Source organism: Hyla sarda, chromosome 12, assembly GCF_029499605.1.
Source record: "Hyla sarda isolate aHylSar1 chromosome 12, aHylSar1.hap1, whole genome shotgun sequence".
NCBI lineage: Eukaryota > Metazoa > Chordata > Amphibia > Anura > Hylidae > Hyla > Hyla sarda.
In genome coordinates this window covers 65,062,754-65,086,690 of record NC_079200.1, presented here as the reverse complement: position 1 = coordinate 65,086,690, position 23,937 = coordinate 65,062,754, and the positions used below count along the sequence as shown (strand labels likewise).

Below are 23,937 nucleotides of genomic sequence, written 5' to 3'. Positions count from 1 at the left end.
GCATGCAATGCCAGGGAGCGGAGTGTGTATGATTTTCACAGCAGTGTGCCTGTGTTTGGAAGATTAAAGTACACAGCTTGCATTTGGTTATTACTAAATGTGAAAGGGTTCAGATGCTAAATCAGAGACAAAGTAATGAAGGAGAGTGCTAGGGGAGAAAAATAACTAAACAGTGGCAGTAAAGGGACTGATGATAACCCATGATGTGGTGGCGTTGGTGGGGAAGGGAGGGTTATCCTTACATCTCGAGAGTGGGTAGGTACAACTGTGATACGACTGCAAAGGAAGCCACGTCTGATAATGAAATGATTATTTCACTTGTGTCTGTGTGCATGTCATTACCAATCTGGCCTGCACATAACTCTTTATATTGGAAGCTGTTAGGCCTGTTGGTTATGCTCATTTAGCACAAGCTAAAGCAGGAGACATTATATTTATAGGCAAGTTTAAAGCCTCCACAGCAATATAAAAGATTTCCGTTGGTCAAATACAATTGTTCTCTTCTGTTTATTCTTATCAACAAACAAATATGTCTCACAATTTATCGCAGGATTTTCCCATCTTGCAAGTTCTGATAATCCAAGAACTACCTCCGCAATAAATAGATAGAATAGCGCAAATCTTATCCCAGTGGCAGTATTGCAACCTTAGGGAGTTTTAATAGGTGCAATTAGCTTTAGTATTATTGGCGGGTCCTGTGTGTTGTAACATGAGGTCTGTTGGTAATTGTAGGACTTGTAATAAGAAAGGGTAATTATTCTTCACCACCTGCCCCTGCCATGTGTCAGTACTGGCCAGAGGGTACCAGTAGCTACCCCCCTCCCCCTCTTGAATAAACTACAAAACTTCTATTGCATGTTATGAATGAGCATAGTAGACAGCTAAAGTTACTCATGGAACAAGAAGAAGAATGTATGCACAAGTACAGTGGATAAGATTTATTTAGGACAGGACAGGTGCCTTTAACGTAATGGGATAATAGAACATTTCCAGGTGACAGGAAAGCTTCTTTACTCATGTTTGCATTTCGGCAGCTTTCTGAAAGTTGAGCGCACTTAATGTTTGATGGAAGTGAGATCTTTCCTATTCCATAAGCATATTGTTTTCGTTTCTACACTGTGGGGGATGGCAGATGGACAGATAATTCTCGGGGGAGCTAGGTCGAGCCAGGTAGGGAAGGTGTGGCTGCAGAATGGAAGTTTCTTTGTCATCCCAGTAGTAAGTTAATTCCCCTTTGTCACCTTTACTTTGTCATCAGGGGACAGAGGGATGCTTAATGTCTGTTGTCTGCTCCCTGGTAACAGAGGCATAAAGTGACAGGAGATAAAGACCACTTGACCCACCTGCCTATTCCTCAATTCCCAACCTGCTGTCAGAGGCTGCTCTGCTCCTTCTGTCCCGTCCTCCCTCCCCTCTGAGCAGATAACATATTTCTTGTGCCATGTATTCCCAGTGACAATAAAGAAGAAAGACATTTACAGGCTGAATATACACCCGAAGGTGACCTGTTATTTATTTTCATTACAACATTAACTTCATCTTCACCGCATGCCTCACAATAGGACATCAAAAAAAGAAAGAAAGAAAGGAAAATATTCATAAATTCATTGCATTGTTCCTAATGTATCCACAAATATTTGTTTATATAGTAGATAACACATTTATAATTATTATTATTTACAATTGTTTCAAAGATGTTTTTTAATACACCGATTGGCAAATATTCAGTTAAATATATTAAACAATATGCTACTTTGCTACTTTTAATAAAATTAACTATACTCAACGATACTAATAACAAAAAACTGCATTCACCATAGGCTTAGGCCTGCACTGAGGCATAAGGTGCCCCATGGCTCTTTGATTTCCTTAGTTCCCTTATATCTGTTTAAACTACCATTGTATGTAGAGTAGTTTAGTGCCACTATAAAGACTTATTCCCTATCCTAGGGAATAAGTGTATAGTCACTTGGGGTCTGAGTGCAGTTCTCAGCTATCTCGCAGTAGTCCCTTAGACAGTGCCTACTCGACCACCAGTCAGAAGTCTTCAGAAGTCTTTTCAAGATCGCAGCGAGGACCCCACAACCCTACACCAATCCCCTATGTTTTGTATATTTCTACAACACAGGATTCACGTTCCTCTATGGTATATATCAGATTTTCCAGATTTTCCACTGTATAAGCACATGGTGGTATTGGTTCCCATTGTAAAAGAATATACATACAGTATAAAACAACAATAGAAAACGTAGGTGCACTCACCGCAAGGTAACGATTGTCGCATCTCGGTGTCCGGTATCGGGTAGCCGGGTCACGGCATTCGGGGCTGGTGTATGGTGGCACTCAGAGGCAACGCCGGCAGTTTCGCACGATAGTGCGTGCTTCTTTCGGCCAGGAAGAAGCACGCACTATCGTGCGAAACTGCCGGCGTTGCCTCTGAGCGCCACCATACACCAGTGCCGAATGCCGTGACCCGGCTACCCGATACCGGACACCGAGATGCGACAGTCGTTACCTTGCGGTGAGTGCACCTACGTTTTCTATTTTTATTTTATTTGATACTTCATCTCTTGTACGTGCACCCCGCAGGAGACTGTTATTGGAGGTCACCGCAGACCTCGCTGCAGGCGCCATCAGGGTGATATAGTTCCCCCATGTGTGCTCTCCCTACACTTTCAAATTTGATACATACAGTATATTTAATTTTTTTATGATGCCTCTCTATAGAATAATGCAGTTTCCTGTGCTATCCCATTCTGAAAACAATTATAGTCATATATACCAGCCTGAAGAAAGCCAAAAGAACATTTATGGCCTCTGCTGGTTGAATGGGGGTATACTCATATGTTTGCCCTACACACAATGATTTAACTGCATAAAGCAAATGGTCAATGCAAAATGTAGCGTGAAAGTATCCTTACATATCAGAGCATTAGTCATTTGTATATTTATAAAAATATCTGTTTGCTAGTACAAGCTGGAAATCCGGTTTCTGTGGCTAAGATGTGAAGAGCAGTCTCTAGAAGGACATTATTTTCAATAACTGCAAACATAATAAGGAGAAACCTCTTTTCCCTCTCCCCCATCTGCATGCTAACAATGCATTTTCTACCTAATTTGCCTGCAGGCCACAAATATCAGCGAAGAAGTAGGTAGAGGAATATGGAGTAATAATTTATTGTTACAATGCGCTAGATTGTAAGGCGCCCCCTCCTATTGGTGCTTTTACGCCTTCCTGCATCAATTTTCTTTCCTCTTTTTTTTTTTACTGCATGCAGAATAATAATAGAACAAGCAAGTGTGGAAAATATATTCCAGGGAAGGATGGATGTGTGCACACGGAGAGTGACTGAGAAAATCTATTTCTGCACTTTGATGATTAATATTATGGCCTCATGAGGTTTGATTCACTCCTGCATAAAGCACACATTGATGCATGACTCCAGCATTTAGCTGAAAGGCTAAATTGATACACTGTTCTTTTAGTACTGATCTGGGCCTATTGTATCCTATGAATTTCAGGACACTAAAGAGCAACAATAGTCCATCCTCCCCTATCTGGTGAAATGAAAGCTACTGTGATGTTACATTGCTCAGATCAAACTATCACTGTATACATACACCAATCAGCCATAATATTATCACCATTGAGAGGTAAAGGGAATAACATGGATTATCAGGTACTATTGGTGCCTGTCAGGGATTGGGATTTATTAGGCAGCAAGTGATCAGTCAGTTCCCAGGTGGGGTTTTCCCAGTATGTAGTGGTTAGTACTTACCTACCACAAATGCTCCAAGAAAGGAGAACTGGTAACCAGGGACAGGATCAAGGATGCGTTTGGGGAGTGCAGGCTAGCCCACCTAGGCTGAGGAGCTGCTGTAGAGCTAACTGCTCAAAAAACTTCTTGCTGTCTATGATAGAAATTTATCGGATTTCACAAAATATTTTAGCTTGCTGTGTAAGGGGTGGTGTACCCGCAGATCATTCAGGATGCCCATACTGACCTCTGTACGCCACCAAAAGTGCTTCCATTGGGCACATGAGTATCAGAACTGGAGCATAAAGCAGTGGAAAGTATGTTATGGTTTGGTGACTTGCATTTTCCCTCATGTAGATGGCTGAGGGTGTTTGCGTCATTTACTTGGGAAAGAAATGGCACCAGGATGCCCTATGGAAAGAAGTCGGCAGAGCAGTGTGATAGGCAAAGTTGGGTATTGGCATCATGTGGATGTCACTGTGACATGTACCATCTACCTAAAACATTGTACAGACAAAACCGATGCACAGAGCAATTAAGCCATTATCTATAACAAACAAACAGCTTTTAGAAAAAAATAAATAAATAAAATTGTATAAAAAGAGTAGAAATCTCTTAGGCATTTTGGCATTCCACCAGTTTTGGTAAATCTTTCCTTCTTGAGATGACATACGGACTACATACCTATACATCATATAATAACACGGGTAGCAGGAAAAATATTTTTATGATTTCTTATACTATACTGTAAAAAAAAGTTGTGCACCAGTGTACGGAAACCATTGTCACACACTGAGCTGAACGCATTGTTCTTTCTCTGCTCCTAATTCCTGCAGGTCAGATGAAATGAGATCTTTATGTAACTGAATATCTGCATATTGCTTTACATTGACAGCCGAATTCCACTAGTTTTCTTTTAACTCTATATACACTATACATGTAAGACATGTTAGCTTTGGCGTGTTCCAGGTTTATATTGGCCCTTGGGTGTTGAGCTCACATTGGAGCCTCCTGATGCCTTTTTTTCTTCGCCTAGTACACTATTTACCATTATTGGAAACAATGGTGCTTTAGTCATTTAGTCTTTTTTGTGTATGTGTTTAGTAAACAAAGATGACGAATATATTTTTATGTCATCTGTATCAAGGAACATTGAAAAAAATCCATCACATCTGAATGTATCCTAAAAAGGAGAGATGCAGCAGTTTGCCGCATAGTTTGTAATATAATTCTTTTTACTGCCAAAAATGTGGCGACTGCACTTTAGACATCCATAAGCATGGCAATAGCAACCTTCAGTTTGTATTTTTTTTTTTCTACGTAAACATCTCAACATGAGATCTTGTTTTAAGACGAGATGTAGTTTTCTTCCTAGGCAACATTATCCCATAAATGTAATGTGTTAAATGCACAAAAAAAGCTATTGTGCCATATTTATTTACATTATCAAACACAACAAATATTGTATTCACTGTATGGGCAGTCATGGTTACTAGGATACAAAATATGACTTTAATATAAGGATTTGTAATGTTTATTTAATACAGTGTAGTAAGAAATGCATTTAGTGTAATTGTAATTTGCCTTTTTGTTTAGTAACTTTTCCATTAAAAAAAAAGAGAAGCTACACAGGGCAGTTAAAGGGGTACTCCGGTGAAAAACTTTTTTTTTTTTTTTTTTTAAATCAACTGGTGCCAGAGAGTTAAACAGCTTTGTAAATTACTTCTATTAAAAAAAATCTTAATTCTTCCTGAACTTATTAGCTGCTGAATACTACAGTGGAAATTATTTTCCATTTGAAACACAGAGCTCTCTGCTGACATCATGAGCACAGGGCTCTCTGCTGACATCTCTGTCCATTTTAGGAACTGTCCAGAGTAAAAGGAAATCCCCATAGCAAACATATGCTGCTCTGGACAGTTCCTAAAATGGACAGAGATGTCAGCAGAGAGCACTGTGCTCATGATGTCAGCAGACAGCTCAGTGTTTCAAAAAGAAAAGAATTTCCACTGTAGTATTCAGCAGCTAATAAGTACAGGAAGGATTAAGATTTTTTAATAGAAGTAATTTACAAATCTGTTTAACTTTCTGGCACCAGTTAATTAAAAAAAAAAAAAAAAAAAGTTTTTCACCGGAGTACCCTTTTAACCCCTTAAGGACTCAGCCCATTTTGGCCTTAAGGACTCAGACAATTAAATTTTTACGTTTTCATTTTTTCCTCCTCGCCTTCTAAAAATCATAACTCTTTTATATTTTCATCCACAGACTAGTATGAGGGCTTGTTTTTTGCGAGACAAGTTGTCCTTTGTAATGACATAACTCATTATATCATAAAATGTATGGCGCAACCAAAAAACACTATTTTTGTGGGGAAATTAAAACGAAAAACGCAATTTTGCTAATTTTGGAAGGTTTCGTTTTCACGCCGTACAATTTATGGTAAAAATGACGTGTTTTCTTTATTCTGAGGGTCAATACGATTAAAATGATACCCATTATTACATACTTTTATATTATTGTTGCGCTTAAAAAAAATCACAAACTTTATAACCAAATTAGTACGTTTATAATCCCTTTATTTTGATGACCTATAACTTTTTTATTTTTCCGTATAAGCGGCGGTATGGGGGCTCATTTCTTGCGCCATGATCTGTACTTTTTTATGATACCACATTTGCATATAAAAAACTTTTAATACATTTTTTATAATTTTTTTTTTAATAAAATGTATTAAAAAAGTAGGAATTTGGGACTTTTTTTTTTTTCGTTCACGCCGTTAACCGTACGGGATCATTAACATTTTATTTTTAGAGTTTGGACATTTACGCACGCGGCGATACCAAATATGTCTATAAAAAAAAAATTTACGCTTTTTGGGGGTAAAATAGGAAAAAACTGACGTTTTACTTTTTTATTGGGGGAGGGGATTTTTCAATTTTTTTTTACTTTTACTTTTACATTTTTTAACATTTTTTTTTTTACACTTGAATAGTCCCCATAGGGGACTATTCATAGCAATACCATGATTGCTAATACTGATCTGTTCTATGTATAGGACATAGAACAGATCAGTATTATCGGTCATCTTCTGCTCTGGTCTGCTCGATCACAGACCAGAGCAGGAGACGCCGGGAGCCGCACAGAGGAAGGAGAGGGGACCTCCGTGCGGCATTATGAATGATCGGATCCCCGCAGCAGCTCTGCGGGCGATCCGATCATTCATTCAAATCGCGCACTGCCGCAGATGCCGGGATCTGTATTGATCCCGGCACCTGAGGGGTTAATGGCGGACGCCCGCGAGATCGCGGGCGTCGGCCATTGCCGGGGGGTCCCTGGCTGCGATCAGCAGCCGGGATCAGCCGCGCATGACACGGGCATCGCTCGTTAAGTACCACCGCACCAGGACGTACATTTACGTCCTGCGTCCTTAAGGGGTTAAAGCAAAAAGTAGTAATAGGCCCTCCCTCCTCCAGGGGACAGCAGTCATTGCAGACCTTGGGTGTTCATGCCATTATTATCTTATGATTTGAGTTCTAGTAAGACTTATTTGTTGGACACTATCCTTGTGCAGTATTTACCCAGCATTATGGTATATGCCACCTACAAAGACTCACCAGCCAGTTTCTGTCAGTTATACAGAATATCCTGTTCCATCTACAGATTAGATTTCTAACTTGGAAAATGGACAGTGGAAAATGTAGGTGAGAATCAGGTGATTTATTTAGGCTTTTAAATGCTAGGGCCTAGACTTGATCTGTTCCTATAGATGCTCAAATCACCAGCTGGACAATATTCAGATGTAAATGTAGACGATCTGAAATGATTTCTGTAGTTATCTGGTAAGGAAATATAAGATGATGCTTTTATCTGATATATTTCATCTATGCTTGACAAAATTTTAAGACTGAATATAGAATAATAGAATACATTGCCAGCTCCTATATCTCTAAAGGGGTACTCCACCCCAAACATCTTATTCCCTATCCAAAGGATAGGGGATAAGAATATGTCAGATCGCGGGGGTCCCGCCGCTGGGGATCTCGGCTGCTGCACCCACCTGATGCGGCTTCTGGAAACGCCGGAGGCTTTGGCTCCCGACCATGGTGACGTGAGATCGTGACGTCACGACTCCGCCCCCGTGTGATGTCACGCCCCGCCCCTCAATGCAAGTCTATGGGAGGGGGCGTGGCAGCCGTCACGCCCCCTCCCATAGACTTGCATTGAGGGGGCAGGTCGTGACATCACACGGGGGCGGAGTCGTGACGTCACGATTTCTCGCCACCATGGTTGTGAGGTGTTAGGATGTGCTGCCGGAAGCCGCAACAGGTGGGTGCAGCAGCCGAGATCCTGGACCCAGCAGCGGGACCCCACGATCTGACATCTTATCTCCTATCCTTTCGATAGGGGATAAGATGTCTAGGGGCGGAGTACCCCTTTAAGGTAGGCCTGGGAGTTGGGATTCTCCAGGAATGGAAATGTTTTTTGAGGCTGTCCTCGTGAGGTTGCGAATCACGACATTGGACACATACAGCATATGTGGGATCTAATCTGGTTATTTCTAGCGCATTCTTGTATTTCATATATATATATATATATATATATATATATATATATATATATATATTTTTGGCAATAATACGGTAAGTGCAGAAAGATAACGGAACATACTTATGAGCGATCGCACACTATGGATTTCCTCTGATACATATATCAGTGACTGTAGCTTTATTCCACAGGAGATTGTCACACTCGGATGCACTATATGAATAAAGCTTCACGGCAGATGAAGGATGTAAACATTACTACTAATTTCTACGAGTAGGAAGTCATTGTAAATATTTCATTCACACATCCACCCGCCCACCCGCAGGCTGATGAACAATACTGTTATCTGCAGGATTCAGCTTTATGATCAATTCATCATCACGCTGTGGATAGCTATGCTGCAAAGTGTAATGTAGAGAAAGAGAGAGATCAGCAGTGGAGAAGACTTGGACACCTTATATGCGGGTACTGCGTGGATAGTTAGAAAAAGATTTACAACTAAAGAATTGTAAGTTGTAAATCTTTTTCTAAGTGTCCACTGTTGTACAAAAAATGAAGTACAAAAAAAAAAAATTATTGTACTGTAAGTACAAAAGAATAATGGCTGAAACAGGAAATCCTTGTACGCAGTTGTGGACTCCAGCTAAAACTGTTGGTGGCAATATACTGTCTGTAGATGGCTTGTTTAAAGGGGTTATCCAGGAAAAAACTTTTTTTTAAATATCAACTGGCTCCAGAAAGTTAAACAGATTTGTAAATTACTTCTATTAAAAAATCTTAATCCTTTTAGTACTTATGAGCTTCTGAAGTTAAGGTTGTTCTTTTCTGTCTAAGTCCTCTCTGATGACACGTGTCTCGTGAACTGCCCAGTTTAGAAGCAAATCCCCATAGCAAACCTCTACTGGGTGGTTCCCGAGACAGGTGTCATCAGAGTGCACTTAGACAGAAAAGAACAACTCAACTTCAGTAGCTCATAAGTACTGAAAGGATTAAGATTTTTTAATAGAAGTAATTTACAAATCTGTTTAACTTTCTGGAGCCAGTTGATATTTAAAAAAAAGGTTTTTTTTCCAGGATAACCCCTTTAAGCAGAACTACAGTTTCATAGTCACTGTGTTTGATCCTGAAAAGTCTATGGCCACACTGAGGTTATGGTGTATATACCAATTTGAAGGGTAACACAGACATGGTTGTAGTTTAATTGTTTTCGTTTTCTTAGTTTTTTGGGGAAAATATGTTATTTAAGTAATTGTAAAAAAAAAAAAAATAATAATTATTATTATTGAAAAATGTTATAAAAAAATATATATATATATATATTTTTTATTTTTTTTGTCACTGCACCTGCACTCACATTTAAACTCAGAAATGTTTTATTTATGCAGTTATCTCTAGTAACCATGGAATATTTTGTGAGATGTTTCCGCCAGAATTTTCTGGGATGTAAAATTTGGTGCAAAAATCAGCAATTTTGATGCCAAAATTGCCAATTTTGGTGCCAAACTTTGAAATTTTGCCGCAAAAAAATCCAATATGGCTGCAACAAAAAAAATTGGCGCAAAAAAATAATAATAAAGTGGTGCGAAAATGAATTTTCACATATTTTCATATTTTCAAAGCAGCACAAAAGACCTTTGAAAATGTGAGGGGGAAAAAAAAAGGTGTGAATAATATCGCTGGAACAGAAATGACAGTAGTTTTTGAGAATCTCCCCCACTGTCTTTAAACCCCCATTACCAGCTATTCTGTTTATTTATGGTGACATCATTGCAAGGTTGTCATATCCTTTTTTTTTGCGCTTGACTAGTGCTACTGTATCGCAAAAACAATCTTCCTCTGCAGCGCCAAACCTGTAACGATGTATGTGTAATGCCATTCAAAATACTCATCATGATGAGGGTAGAGAAAACGAGTCGTATACCAGGATATTTTATTCTAGGCATTCTGCTCTATGCAGAATTATAGGAACGGTATAAAAATTCATCATGACAAAAGACAAGTTACCGTTTGATACTGAGATAAAGGTTTGAGCGTCGCATTTGGAGTCGCTGATTCATTTCTGACTGGCATTAGCTGAGGCTTGCCAGCGCCCGTCATGTAAAAGAGCTGTCAATCACAGGCACTTTCTGTTTGTCAGCAGTGAAAATTCACAATTAGCATTAAAAACCTGCAACATTCCCTTTTCCTGGGTGACTGGCGTGTTGTGATATCTCATCACCCGACAAAACACTTGATGTTGTGAGAACAGTGAGAGGAGGAGAGAGAGGCCGCCTGGCACTCAGGGACCATAGAGAAGAAAATACCATTTTTACTGCAGGCAAGATTCATTACAGCGAATGCAGAAGAAGGAGTGAAGAGCAGAATAATAGCAGAGCCCCTACCCCACCCCCAGCTGCACTATGATCCATCAGGTCTTTTAAATACAGCTGGGGAAAGATTTGTTTGCAAGAAAATCACTGTGCATAACTCAGAATTCAGTATGAGCAACCCCCAACCATTGCGCCAATGTCACTTTACAGCATTATTCTGTCCTTTTAGCCTTTATAAATAACCCCTAGTGCATGAGAATGGCTGATGTTTACAGCTCCCTCTCGCACCTGATTCTGTTCCATTTTGTAATGGAAACAAAGAAGATTGATGGCAGAAAAAGAGCAAGTGCTTCTTGTAGCCGCCATTAGTTGTTCGGCTCACAATGCCGCCGGTATCATTAAGTCTATGAGCACAGTTGGGATGCTATGGCACTTCTATACAATGTCATCGTATGATGTGCATGCACTATATATGCCGCTTTGTAGCCTAGGAGTTAAAGACAATCTGTCACCAGATTTAATGCAAACATGGAAGAAATTGAAAACGGAGCACTCACACTACTGCTGGAGGTCTTCAATTCAGGCTGTGTTCACGGAGGTCCCAGCATTGGTGACCTCTGCAGGGAGACGCGGATGGAATAGGGGGGGAAGCTCGGACGGCGGCCACAGTCCCGTATCGCGCCAATGGGCGCTTCATCAGGCCGTATCCGGCCTGACGAAGCGCCCATTGGCGCGATACGGGACCATGGCCGCCGTCCGAACTTCCCCCCTATTCCATCCGCGTCTCCCTGTAGAGGTCACCAATGCCGGGACCTCCGTGAACACAGCCGTATTTTGCCTGACGAAGCGCCCATTGGCGCGATACGGGACCGTGGCCGCCGTCCGAACTTCCCACCTATTCCATCCGCGTCTCCCTGCAGAGGTCACCATTGCCGGGACCTCCGTGAACACAGCCGTATCCAGCCTGACGAAGCGCCCATTGGCGTGATACGGGACCGTGGCCGCCGTCCGAGCTTCCCCCCTATTCCATCTGCGTCTCCCTGCAGAGGTCACCAATGCCGGGACCTCCGCGAACACAGCCGGATCCGGCCTGATGAAGCGCCCATTGGCGCGATACGGGACCGTGGCCGCCGTCCGAGCTTCCCCCCTATTCCATCCGCGTCTCCCTGCAGAGGTCACCAATGCCGGGACCTCCGTGAGCACAACCGGATCCGGCCTGACGAAGCGCCCATTGGCGCGATACGGGACCGTGGCCGCCGTCCGAGCTTCCCCCCTATTCCATCCGCGTCTCCCTGCAGAGGTCACCAATGCCGGGACCTCCGTGAACACAGCCTGAATTGAAGACCTCCAGCAGTAGTGTGAGTGCTCCGTTTTCAATTTCTTCCATGTTTGCAGTATATTTTTGAGTTCTATACGTGATGCACCATCAGTGAACACACGCTGGGTCATTGACCTCCTCTCCCTCCACCTGGATGTAGCTTCCAAATTGCCGGTGCCGATTTTTTTCACTACCTTTTTTCTGTGCTTTTTTCTGGTAGTTAGAGTTGTCACCTGATTTATTTTGCCTTAGCAGAGGGCAGCATAAATCTGATGACTGGGACCCTGAACTAATCGCTATATTAGTTTTTTTAGGTGCCATACCCATGATGCAATATCCGTGAACTACCACTTTGCAGCCATCCCTCCCCACCCGCTAGTGATTGACAGCTTTGTGTCTATGCTTAGTATTGGCAGAACACTGTCAATCATTGGGGGGGTAGGCAATCCAAAGAAGCATCTCATGAATATCACAGACTCCTGAGAAGGCATGCGTTCTGTAGTCCGCAGTAATAAACACTGGGACAGATTTACTAAAATAGTCTTGTTTGTGTGCATGCGCACATTTGGTCAGTAATGACAAACGTTAAGCACATTTGAGCATTTTCAGCATTTTCGGTGTGACATCTTAAGCCACAACTCTTTTACGGAGGCCAAGTCCCTTTTGATAGATGCTGGAGTGCAAGTCATTTAAGACAGTTTTTGGCACAAATCTGCCCCAGTAATTTAAACCTATGTAAATAATAAAACGAATATAGCATATAATTCGGGGTCCCTGTCACCAGATTTATACTGCTCTTAGATAGGACAACTTAAACTTAGAGACAGAATCTCTGTAATTTGCTTACTGGTTTTACACCTGCAGATACATCGGTAGATATGAGATAGATAGAGAGATAGATAGATAGATATGAGATAGATAGATATGAGATAGATAGATAGATAGATATGAGATAGATAGAGAGATAGATAGATAGATATGAGATAGATATGAGATAGATAGATAGATAGATATGAGATAGATAGATAGATAGATAGATATGAGATAGAAAGATAGATAGATATGAGATAGATAGATAAATAGATACAATCAAAAAAAGGATAATTCCGCAGCACACAGGATAAAGTGCAAAAAAAATAGGTGGTTTATTCCATATTAAAAAAGTGTTTTCACAAAGTGCTTGCTGTGAAAACACTTTTTAATATGGAATAAACCACCTATTTTTTTGCACTTTATCCTGTGTGCTGCGTAATTATCCTTTTTATGATTGTATCGATGGTGAGCTCTTGACCACAGCTCCAGATCTGCATACAACGACATCACTCCTTCTACAAGCCTGGTGTGCTGTTCTTTCTCCCTATTATAGATAGATATGAGATAGATAGATAGATAGATAGATAGATAGATAGATAGATAGATAGATATGAGATAGATAGATAGATATGAGAGATAGATAGATAGATAGATAGATAGATAGATATTCAAAGCTTTAAAGGCAGCACAACCCAGTAAAATTGCAGATGCAGTGGGTGCCAGCATGATATACAGTCCAAGTCACGGTCTGTTTGTTCAACTAATAGCAAAGAGGTTCTGCAGCACTCCAAAGGTGAATTCAAAAAGTAATTTATTTTCCCATGTAGGATACAACGTTTCACCGGTCTCACACCGCCTTTTTCAAGCATACTTGAAAAAGCCGGTGTGAGACCGGTGAAACGTTGTATCCTACATGGGAAAATAAATTACTTTTTGAATTCACCTTTGGAGTGCTGCAGAACCTCTTTGCTATTAGATAGATATGTGATAAATAGATTGATATAGATATGAGATAAATAGATGATAGATAGATATGAGAGAAATAGATAGATAGATAGATATGAGATAGATAGATAGATAGATATGAGATAAATAGATAGATATGAGATAGATAGATAGATATGAGATAGATAGATAGGTATGAGATATATAGATAGATAGATGTGAGATAGATAGATAGATAGATAGATACAAGTAGAAAGCATCCCACAGCACTCCAATATATGGTGAAAAGCAGTGTAGTTTATTTCCTCATATGTGGCAAGCAACGTTTCAACTGTCTGCACAGTCTTTATCAAGCATCAGATAGATAGATAGATAGATAGATAGATAGATATGAGATAGATAGATATGAGATTGATAGAAAGCTAGATATGAGATAGATAGATAGGAGATAGATAGCAAGATAGACATATAGATAGATATGAGATAGATAGATAGATATGAGATAAATAAATAGATAGATAGATATGAGAGATAGATAGATATGAGATAGATAGATAGATAGATATGAGATAAATAGATAGATAGATATGAGATAGATAGATAGATATGAGATAGAAAGATAGACATATAGATAGATATGAGATAAATAGATAGAAATAATGTTGTTTAGAAGACTATGTGAATTGCGGTCTACCTTCATAAACTAAACTCTGCCTTCCTTGTTTCTCTAGAAAATGAGTTCCGAGGTGAACTGCTGAGCCAAAGGTGGACCCGTGGCGAGAAAATTAACAGCTGTCACACAAAGCAAAGATTAACCAGCAGAAACTGCAAGGTATGAGCAACTTATAGGCCTAGGTCTAGGAAGAGAGAAGGGATATTTGAAAAAAATAATAATTTACATACCCACTACTCTATTAGATTCTTTTATTAATAGACCAGCTCTCAAAGTCTACTTCTCTATTAAATTCTTGTGTCCTGAGTCTAGAGAGTCTATAGAAATTACCAATATTTATAATATCATCTCTAGAAGAAGTTTACCAGGAATGGAAGAACTAAGTTAGTTTCCTCCAGAAACAGGCCCACACCTGTCCTGAGGTTCTTTGTGGTATTACAACTTGGCTTCTTTGACTTCAATGGAACTGAGCTGCAATATCATATACAACCTGAGAAGAGGTGTGGTGCTGTTTTTGGAAGAAATCAGCTCCAAATATCTTTGTATATTTTTATTGAGTCAAACACGTGGTGCATGTGTATGGAGGTTTTGGCAGTGACATGATGATAATGAGTGTGCACACACACACACACACTTGAGTATCACGTGAAGCGAGCAGCAATCCTTGGTGCCGGCCGATCAGGATGTAACTCCTGTTTATTTGTCTCCTTAAGACAGAGCTAACAATGGCTTCGCTGTCAGGAGTATTTAAATCAAGCAGCGGGGAGGACACCCCTGGAGGGAATACAAACAAAACAAGTCATGGTTACAGCCGTCAGATACTTGGTGCCGCTAGATTTAAAACAAATCTGTAAAATGATAACCCAGGAACAAATGAGAAAATAACATATGTCAATCCAGTTCAATCCATTATCATTTAGTATTCATCCATCTCATATCTATCTATCTATCTATCTATCTATCTATCTTTCTATCTAACTCCTATCTATCTATCTAAAATCTATGTATCTATCTATCTCATATCTATCCAACTCATGTCTATCTATCTATCTAACTCATATCTATTTATCTATCTCATATCTATCTATCTATCTATCTATCTCACATCTATCTATCTATCTCATATCTATCTATCTAACTCCTATCTATCTATCTCATATCTATCTATCTATCTATCTATGTACCTCATATCTATCTATCTATCTACCTAACTCATGTCTATCTATCCATCTATCTAACTCATATCTATTTATCTATCTATCTCATATCTATCTATCTATCTATCTAACTAACTCATATCTATCAATATATCTATTTATCTCCGATCTATCTCATATCTATCTATCTCATATCTATCAATATATCTATTTATCTCCTATCTATCTCCTATCTATCTATATATCTATCTAACTCATATCTATCTATGTATCTCATAGCTATCTATCTATCTATCTTATATCTATCTATTTATATCCTATCTATCTATCTATCTATCTCATATCTATCTATCTATCTATCTATCTCATATCTATCTATTTATCTCACATCTATCTATCTATCTATCTATCTAACTCATATCTATCTATCTATCTAACTCATATCTATCTATGTACCTCATATCTATCAATCTATCTATTTATCTCTTATCTATCTATCTGTCTATCTAACTAACTCATATCTATCTATCTAACTCATATCTATCTAACTCATATCTATCTATCTATCTATCTCATATCTATCTATCTAACTAACTCATATCTGTCTATGTATCTCATATCTATCTATCCATCTCATATCTATCTATCTCATATCTATCTATCTTATATCGCTCTATCTCATATCTATCTTCTATCTATCTATCTATCTATCTATCTACCTATCTCATATTTATCTTCTATCTATCTCATATCTATCTATCATTAATCTCATGTCTATCAACCGATGCATTTTTCTTGTGTCTATCTTATATCTACCTATGTATCATTCAGCTTTCCCAAATTCCCAATTCTAACTTACAAATTATATAGTAGCAGCTGGATGTATCACTCCAGATAACACACCAGTGAGTCCAAAAATCTGTGTGACAACCTCTGTGGTAGGAAACCCAGCTTTCCCAGAAACAACTATGACTGGGATATGGATGACTTAAGTGGACACCTCAAGTTTATATATTAACAAGGGTTTCTTATGAAAAAATATTCATTTACAATTATTAAAGAAAGATGTTACACAGTCCTATGGATGAAGATGTGTTATATACAGATAGGCTTATTAGATCTAAAGCCAAAATAGGCAACTGCCCAAGGCCACAATCTCAGTAATAGCAGCACAATACATCCTCCCCAGCAGGAATTAATGACTAATGAACTGAGCATCCTAGGAATAATTAAATTACAGCCATAGACTTAATGCTTAGAGGGAGGGAGGCTTACAGAGGTGGCTGATCCTTGTACATGGACCACCAACTTATCATGAATCACATTCAAATTACAATTGTCTGTAATGACCCCACATCTTCTGGGTGTACAGAGAAGATGCAGGACTGTGAGCCCTCTACATCCTTCTCCTTAGCCAACGTATTGTTTACTGATAAGCAGGCACATGGGATGCAGAGCAATGGATGTAGCTATGGAGTATACACAATAATTAGAAAGCAGATCTCTCAGAAGGATTTTTTCCCCAGGAAATGGAAGAGCCCACAGAGCATCCATGTAGAATAAATTGAATGGAAAGTGTTCTGCTCTGCAAACACATACAATGCAGAATTCAGCGCCTGTGCCCTGAAGGAAGCAATAGGGACACTAAACAACATACATATTCTCTCTCAAAAAGGAAGGTTGTCATTAAAAGTTATAGTATATTTGCCCTTTCTAAGAGGGTTATATGGTTCCACATGCAAAAACAATGTTGTTTCAGTGACAAGCCTGGCCAAAAAAGGTCTTTCCAATAGTCACATATTGATGACTTAAAGGGGTTCTCCGGTGCTTAGACATCTTATCCCCTATCGAAAGGATAGGGGATAAGATGCCTGATCGCTGGGGTCCCGCCGCTGGGGACCCCCGTGATCTTGCACACCACACCCCGTTAGAATCAGTCCCCGGAGTGTGTTTGCTCTGGGTCTGATTGCTGTCGATCACGGGGACGGAGCATTGTGATGTCATGGCTCCGCCCCCGTGTGATGTCATGTTCTGCCCCTCAATGCAAGCCTATGGGTGGGGGCATGACAGCTATCACGCCCCCCCCCCCCCCCCCCCATAGGCTTGCATTGAGGCTTGCATCCCCGTGATCGACAGTAATCAGACCCGGAGCGAACACACTTCGGGGACTGATTCTAACGGGGTGCGGCGTGCAAGTTCACGGGAGTCCCCAGCGGCGGGACACCCGCGATCAGGCATCTTATCCCCTATCCTTTGGATAGGGGATATGATGTCTAAGCACCGGAGTACCCCTTTGAGGGACAGCTTCTCCGGACCATCTCAATAATGCAGGAATATAACAAGGGCTGTACCAAGCCATAGCAAAAATCCAAACTACCATTCTTAGACAGGATACTTTCACTCTAAGGTGACATGGTCTCAAGGCCCTTTTCCTCCCAATTGCTATTATTGCATTGCCTATTGAAACCTATAATGACCTATAATGCCTCGCCACATTTGAAGAAGAGAGATAATTTAGACTTGAGTTTGGACCCCTTCGTACATTGCCCCCACCTAGCAGTTGCATATGCATATACATCCCTTCACTCATGCAGTTAACAAGGCAAACTCAGTCACTGGGGAATGAGAACATAAAAGACAGTGCTACAATGGTTTTTTAACGTTTCCTTGAAATTTCTTATGCTTCAGATGAATGTAGAAAATGACGACAAAAGGGCGCGCACACGATCCAAAATCCGAGGTGAGATATTGCCCTTCCTTGCTCCATTATCTCCATGACATCACACTCCAGCAGGTTCATTCACAGAATGTACCAACCCTGATGTATAATTAATATTATCTATGTGAACCTTAGAAAGCTCTTAATTACTTACAATAGTACAGAGCCGAGGCAGCTGAGAGCGCAGTGTAGGAAAGGGGTCTCTGGGGGCCGGAGCAAACAGTGTAACTAGTATGAGGTACAGGGACGCGCACATGATGCCGCTGTGAAGAGAACAGAAAGATCAGATCCGCTGGAATCTTAGCGAAACTCATAGGGAGGTCGGAAGACAACTACAATGTTAAGAGGGTATCAAAGCACCAGGTAGTCTTTATATCTCATCAAGACACATAGAAATGGATTATTTCCTTCCTGTTACCATTTATCTCTGGTACGATTTAACATCTAATAAGGACCTTGTCATATACAGGGCCACACTTAATAAGTCTTGATATTACAAATGTATACTATATGTAGACTTGCTTTGAGCAAGGCTTGAGCTACATGGTGGTGTTACTAACGCACACCCTAGTATCCTTTGGCTATCATAGAAGAGAATCTGTGTGAATATACCTCATTTAGCTGTACAGACTCTCTTTAGATATCCATCAAGGCAGCCTGTAGAGGGCAGAATAGACGTATAGTGAAACCTCTTTGAGATGACCACACAAAATGGCTCTAAAAAATGAACTTCTGGGGGCTGATCTTCTCAGAGAGGATGACCAGTATGTAATATATGGTGAATCTGAAATTGTCAAGGTTGCCATTTGCACTGTGTATTGTGCATTGTGGTTGCCCATTCACCTGAGAGCAACATAACAAGGTCACAAGTTTTACACGTGTACTCTAGAGTGTGCCCACATTATGATCCCCCAAGTTATGGCTGTATTCATTTCATAGATAAGACAACAAGATTGGATAGATAGATTTTCTTTGTTTGCTAGCAACAAGGAGTGCCACATGCTTCAATATGTCGCCAATTTTGCATGTATGTAACCAATTCATTCATTTTCAATTTCCTTTGTCTCTCTGTAGGTATCCCAGTCGAGCTTATCGGACAAGAAGTGAGGTAAGTTCATAGAATCTGATCATATAAAATACATTTTTTATCATTTCCCATGTGTGATTATAGTTACTATAACTACCCAGCCACAGCAACAGGACAAGCCACCTGTAACATTTCAGGCTGTAACCCACTCTTCCACTCTTAGCACAAATGTAATGAATTTTCTATAGGCTGTGAAGGCTTTAAACGCTGATCAGTTTGATGCTTCCCATGCCCGGATCCGCCGCGCCGTTCGGCCCTAATCGTCTATTTTTGGGATATGCTAATGAGGTGCTAACTGGCATTGGCCGGGCTAACTGGCATTCTGACGTCAGTGCCGCTGGCCGCAGCGACGCCCAGCTCATCAATATTTCTCCCCTCTCTCTTCATTACAGAGCAGGGAGAAGAGGGGGAGGCGGAGGGAGGGGAGGAATATTGATGAGCTGGGTGGTTCTGCGGCCGGCGGCATTGACGTCAGAGTGCCAGTTAGACCGGCCGATGCCAGTTAGCACCCCATTAGCATATCCTGAAAATAGAAGATTGGGGCCGAACGGCGTGGCGGATCTGGGCATGGTAAGCATCAAACTGATCAGCGTCCCCCGCACTACCAGCCAGTACCGCTGGTTAGTGCAGGGGGAGAAAACTGACAATTTTCCTTTAATAAATTGTTATATACAGCTACTTTTAGAAACCAGTGAATCGGTAGGTTCTATTCTCATAAATATAAGTTCAGACCATAATTGGCAGCTTCCACTGTGTTGCCATCATATGCTCTTAAAGATAAAATTATACATTAGCACTGAGGTTTTTTTTTTGTTTTCTTAGCTATAATGCCCTGCTTCTAACACATATTACCTATACTACCATCACAAGCAATTATCTTGCTCCATTTACAGTCTATTGTAATGAACTGCTTGGTTTGATTGATGTCTGCGGTCTTGCAAATACTGAAGGTAGTTGATTATGCTGAAACATTGATGCTCTTAGCTACAATGTCACAACACCATGACTTCACTACGGCAGATCCGAACCATGGTTTTTATTATACATAAATTAGTTTTTCTCTATACAATTTGATATTCTGGTAGCTATATGCATGACTTGAACCTCTGAGCTCTAGCTGTAATCCTTTCTGACCAATGTCAAGTAGCATTCTTTAAAGGTTTCCTTTTTTTTTGAGTCGCAGAGTTATTGTAAAAAGTGAAGGTGTCGTACTCTGTAGCTGCGCACATACAAATCTTTAATTAAGCATACGCTATAAAAGTATAATGAAGCGCTCAATTAATTACGGGAGGTGAAGTGTTTCATTAGTATTGAAGCACTTGGAGGCCAGGTTATATGGTTCATCATCCAAATGAGATAGGGAATGAGTTGGAATAGAGAAACACTGGTAAACTATTGCATATCACTATAAAATAATAGTGTTTTTGTATCTCATTTATGCCCTTTAAAGCTGTCCCACCCCAGGCTGTATTGGCTCAGGACACATCAGTGGAAAGTATGCAAGACATAGAAGGTAACTTGGTAAAGTTCTTGCATTAGACATTAGTCTTCATCACTTCTCTTACATGGCCATATTAGGTGGACAAGTCAAATACATTGTAGAGTATTTTAAATGTTTGCTTTTGTCCTTCTCCAGTTTACTGAACTGCCCCTTGGCCCGTAAACGCAAGGTGCAAGATACAGATACGGAACAGCCAGCATCAAAGAGGAAGTCGCACCCTCTCAAACTGGCCTTAGACGAGGGCTACAATATGGATAGTGATGGTAGCGAAGACACAGAGTTGAAAGATGAGGAGTCTGGCACTGAAGACTCTGAAGAAACCTTGGTGGAGACCGAAGAGGAATCTGAGAACCCTGATCTTAAAGAGTCTTCAAGCCCAGAGCCCAGAGAAGGTAGGAATAAAAATACATATTATAGGCTGGTTTCCATAATTGGAGTTAGTTGACCTAAGTGGCAATTGACATTTGTCATGGGCCTAAAGGATATTCAGGTCTTTGGTTTCCAGTCCAAACACAACCTTATGCCAGATAACCCATTGGTGTCACTTTTCTGTTGTACAATACATTGTAAGGTTTGTCCTTTAAATAGTACAACAGGCCCTTAAGTAGGTAAAGTATCTTACCAATATAATTATAATAATTCCTGTCTGTGCTTTCCAACAACATCAAGATGTTACAAGATGTTTTTTTCACAGAACCCAAGGAACAAAAATAAATGTTGTTGTCTCTTTTTTCCCTCTTAATCATAGCTGAAAGCTCTCCTAATAAAACAACCTATGAAGAACTTCCAACAAGTGACGAGACTCCCACAAAAGCCACTTACAGCAGTTATCAAGAAATCATTGCCAATTCTCTTTTAAATTTGGGCCAAATAGCAAAAGAAACATTGGTCTCAGAGGGACATTTGCCAGAAAGTGAACTGGAGACTCCCAAACCAAGCTCTGGGGTTGTGCAAATAGTCCAACCAGAAGTAGAGGAAGCAGCAGTGGAAGAGGTGTGTGACAAGGAGATCATCATACAGACAGAAGATGCTGAGGAAGTAATTGAGGTCACCAGCGAGCCCAGTAGTGAGTCATGTCTTGAACCCAGAGATGACATACACTGTGAGGAGGCTTGCAAGAAGAACATGGAGGATGAAGATGATGACGAAGATGATGATGATGATGATGATGTTGATGAGGATGATGAAGACGATGATGATCTGGATGATGATGAGGAAGCAGAAGAACACTCCTCTGAAATGATGAGGCACAATGCCCCCCATGCTTCTCAGGACTCCCCTAAAATCCACTGTGAAGGACAATTTAGCCCCAAACCTGAATATTCTGTCATTGTGGAGGTCAGGTCAGATGATGATAAAGATGATGATAATCATTCTCAAAAATCAGCTGTAACAGATGAATCTGAAATGTATGACATGATGACACGGGGCAACCTTGGGCTTTTAGAACAAGCGATAGCTCTGAAGGCTGAACAGGTGAAAGTTGTTCGGGAACAAAGCAGGACGACAACAGACAACATCAAAAATTACCAAACTGAAGAGAAGCAAAATCGGTCAATAGACACAATGAGAAAAAGCTTTTACGGTAAATGTGTTTTCTTGTCTTATGTTGCCTCCTCTCATAAATATTTGTAGCCACATACAAAATTTGTAAGGCCTGATATTTAGATCTGTAGCTATGAAGAACGTCCTACACAGGTCTATTACATGTACAGTTGTGGCCAAAAGTTCAGTGTTTCAGTGTTTTTAGATCTTTTAGTCAGATGTTTATTTGGTATATTGAAGTACAATTATAAGCATTTCTTTTATCAAGAAATATATTAAAGGAATACTGTAGTGGAATATAACTTATCCTCTGGGACCCCCGGGATCTCCTGAATGGGTCCCGGCAGTCCGCATGAGCCAACATGCCCCCTCCATGTATCCCATAAAGGTTCTTAGAGGGGGTGTGTCTGCTGCGGCTTCCTGCCGGGGTTGGCACAGCTCTTTCTTCGGACTGCTGCAGCCCCGTTCAGGAGACCGCGGGGGGGTCCCAGAGGTCGGACACCCCCCCACCCTCTGCAATCCATAACTTATCCCCTATACTTCGCATATTCTACTAAAGTATTCCTTTAACTTTATGCAAAACCTCAATATTAACAGTGTTGACCCTTCTTTTTTTCAAGACTTTGCTCTGGCATACTGGATATACATTTCTGGGGCAAAGTTTATGTTTGTCCACTCGCTTTTTGAGAATTGACAACAGGTTCTAAATGGAATGGAGATCTTGGGAGTTTTCTGGCCCAAATTGTTTTAATGTTTTGGTCACTGAGCCAATTATTCATCTTTTGCCTTGTGACATGGTACTCCACCATGCTGGAAAAAACATTGTTCCTCGCCAACCCACTTCTGGATTATTGGGAGAAGTTGTACTTTAGTATAACATAGAAACATCTGACTAAAGATGTAAAAACACTGAAGCAGAAAACTTTGGGAAAAATTTTAATTTATGTCAGTCTCCAAACTTTTGGAGTTGTTTTTAAGGGGTCATCTGGTTTAAACTATTTTATTAGAAGGAGGTCCCTAGGCAGATTTAGACTTCATGCATTCCATGACTACTCGGAGATTCACTCAGCTTTTTTCCATTTAAAAGAGAGTACTTGCCATTAAGAAAAAAAAAAAAAACATTAAAATCCCTATGTGGTAGAAATATTGAAAAGTTCAGCAAAATGTAAAACTGCTTCTAGGATGAACAAAGACAGCTGTGGTAGAAGTTATGTATTTTTGGATATGTTACATAAATCTGGCAATGAATATCTAGTGCAGTCTAAAAAGTAAGTACAATTATAATTGAATGCTGTACTTCAATTGGAACAGCTTGAAACCAAAATTGCAAAAATATGTCCTAGAAAATCATGTTTCCTATCTGTAGATGTTAACATATTTTGCAAATAGTAAAAAAAAAAAAGTACATTGCGTATTTCTGCAGATTGAAGTTCATTATGCTGTTGCCAAGGGTGATAAGCAAAATTTTCTGCTTCATAAGCAATTTACAAGCTAGTTCTCCCTCCCCGCTTCCTCTCCTTTATCCATCTGAAAGCTTTAAGAATATGACTCTCCCAGCAGTGTTGCG

General features: G+C 40.2%; 1 protein-coding gene across 2 annotated transcripts in view; it reads left to right on the top strand.

The window, feature by feature from the left end:
• MYT1 (myelin transcription factor 1) overlaps positions 1–23,937 on the top strand; it is a 67,732-nt gene that overhangs the window by 19,058 nt on the left and 24,737 nt on the right. For both annotated transcript variants that reach the window (XM_056548349.1, XM_056548348.1), the window contains exons 2-7: positions 14,420–14,520; positions 18,207–18,258; positions 19,312–19,345; positions 20,775–20,837; positions 20,961–21,217; positions 21,574–22,410. In XM_056548349.1, coding sequence (XP_056404324.1) covers positions 18,207–18,258; positions 19,312–19,345; positions 20,775–20,837; positions 20,961–21,217; positions 21,574–22,410 — 1,243 coding nt within the window. In that variant the 5' untranslated portion in view covers positions 14,420–14,520. The remainder of the gene's footprint in view (positions 1–14,419; positions 14,521–18,206; positions 18,259–19,311; positions 19,346–20,774; positions 20,838–20,960; positions 21,218–21,573; positions 22,411–23,937) is intronic.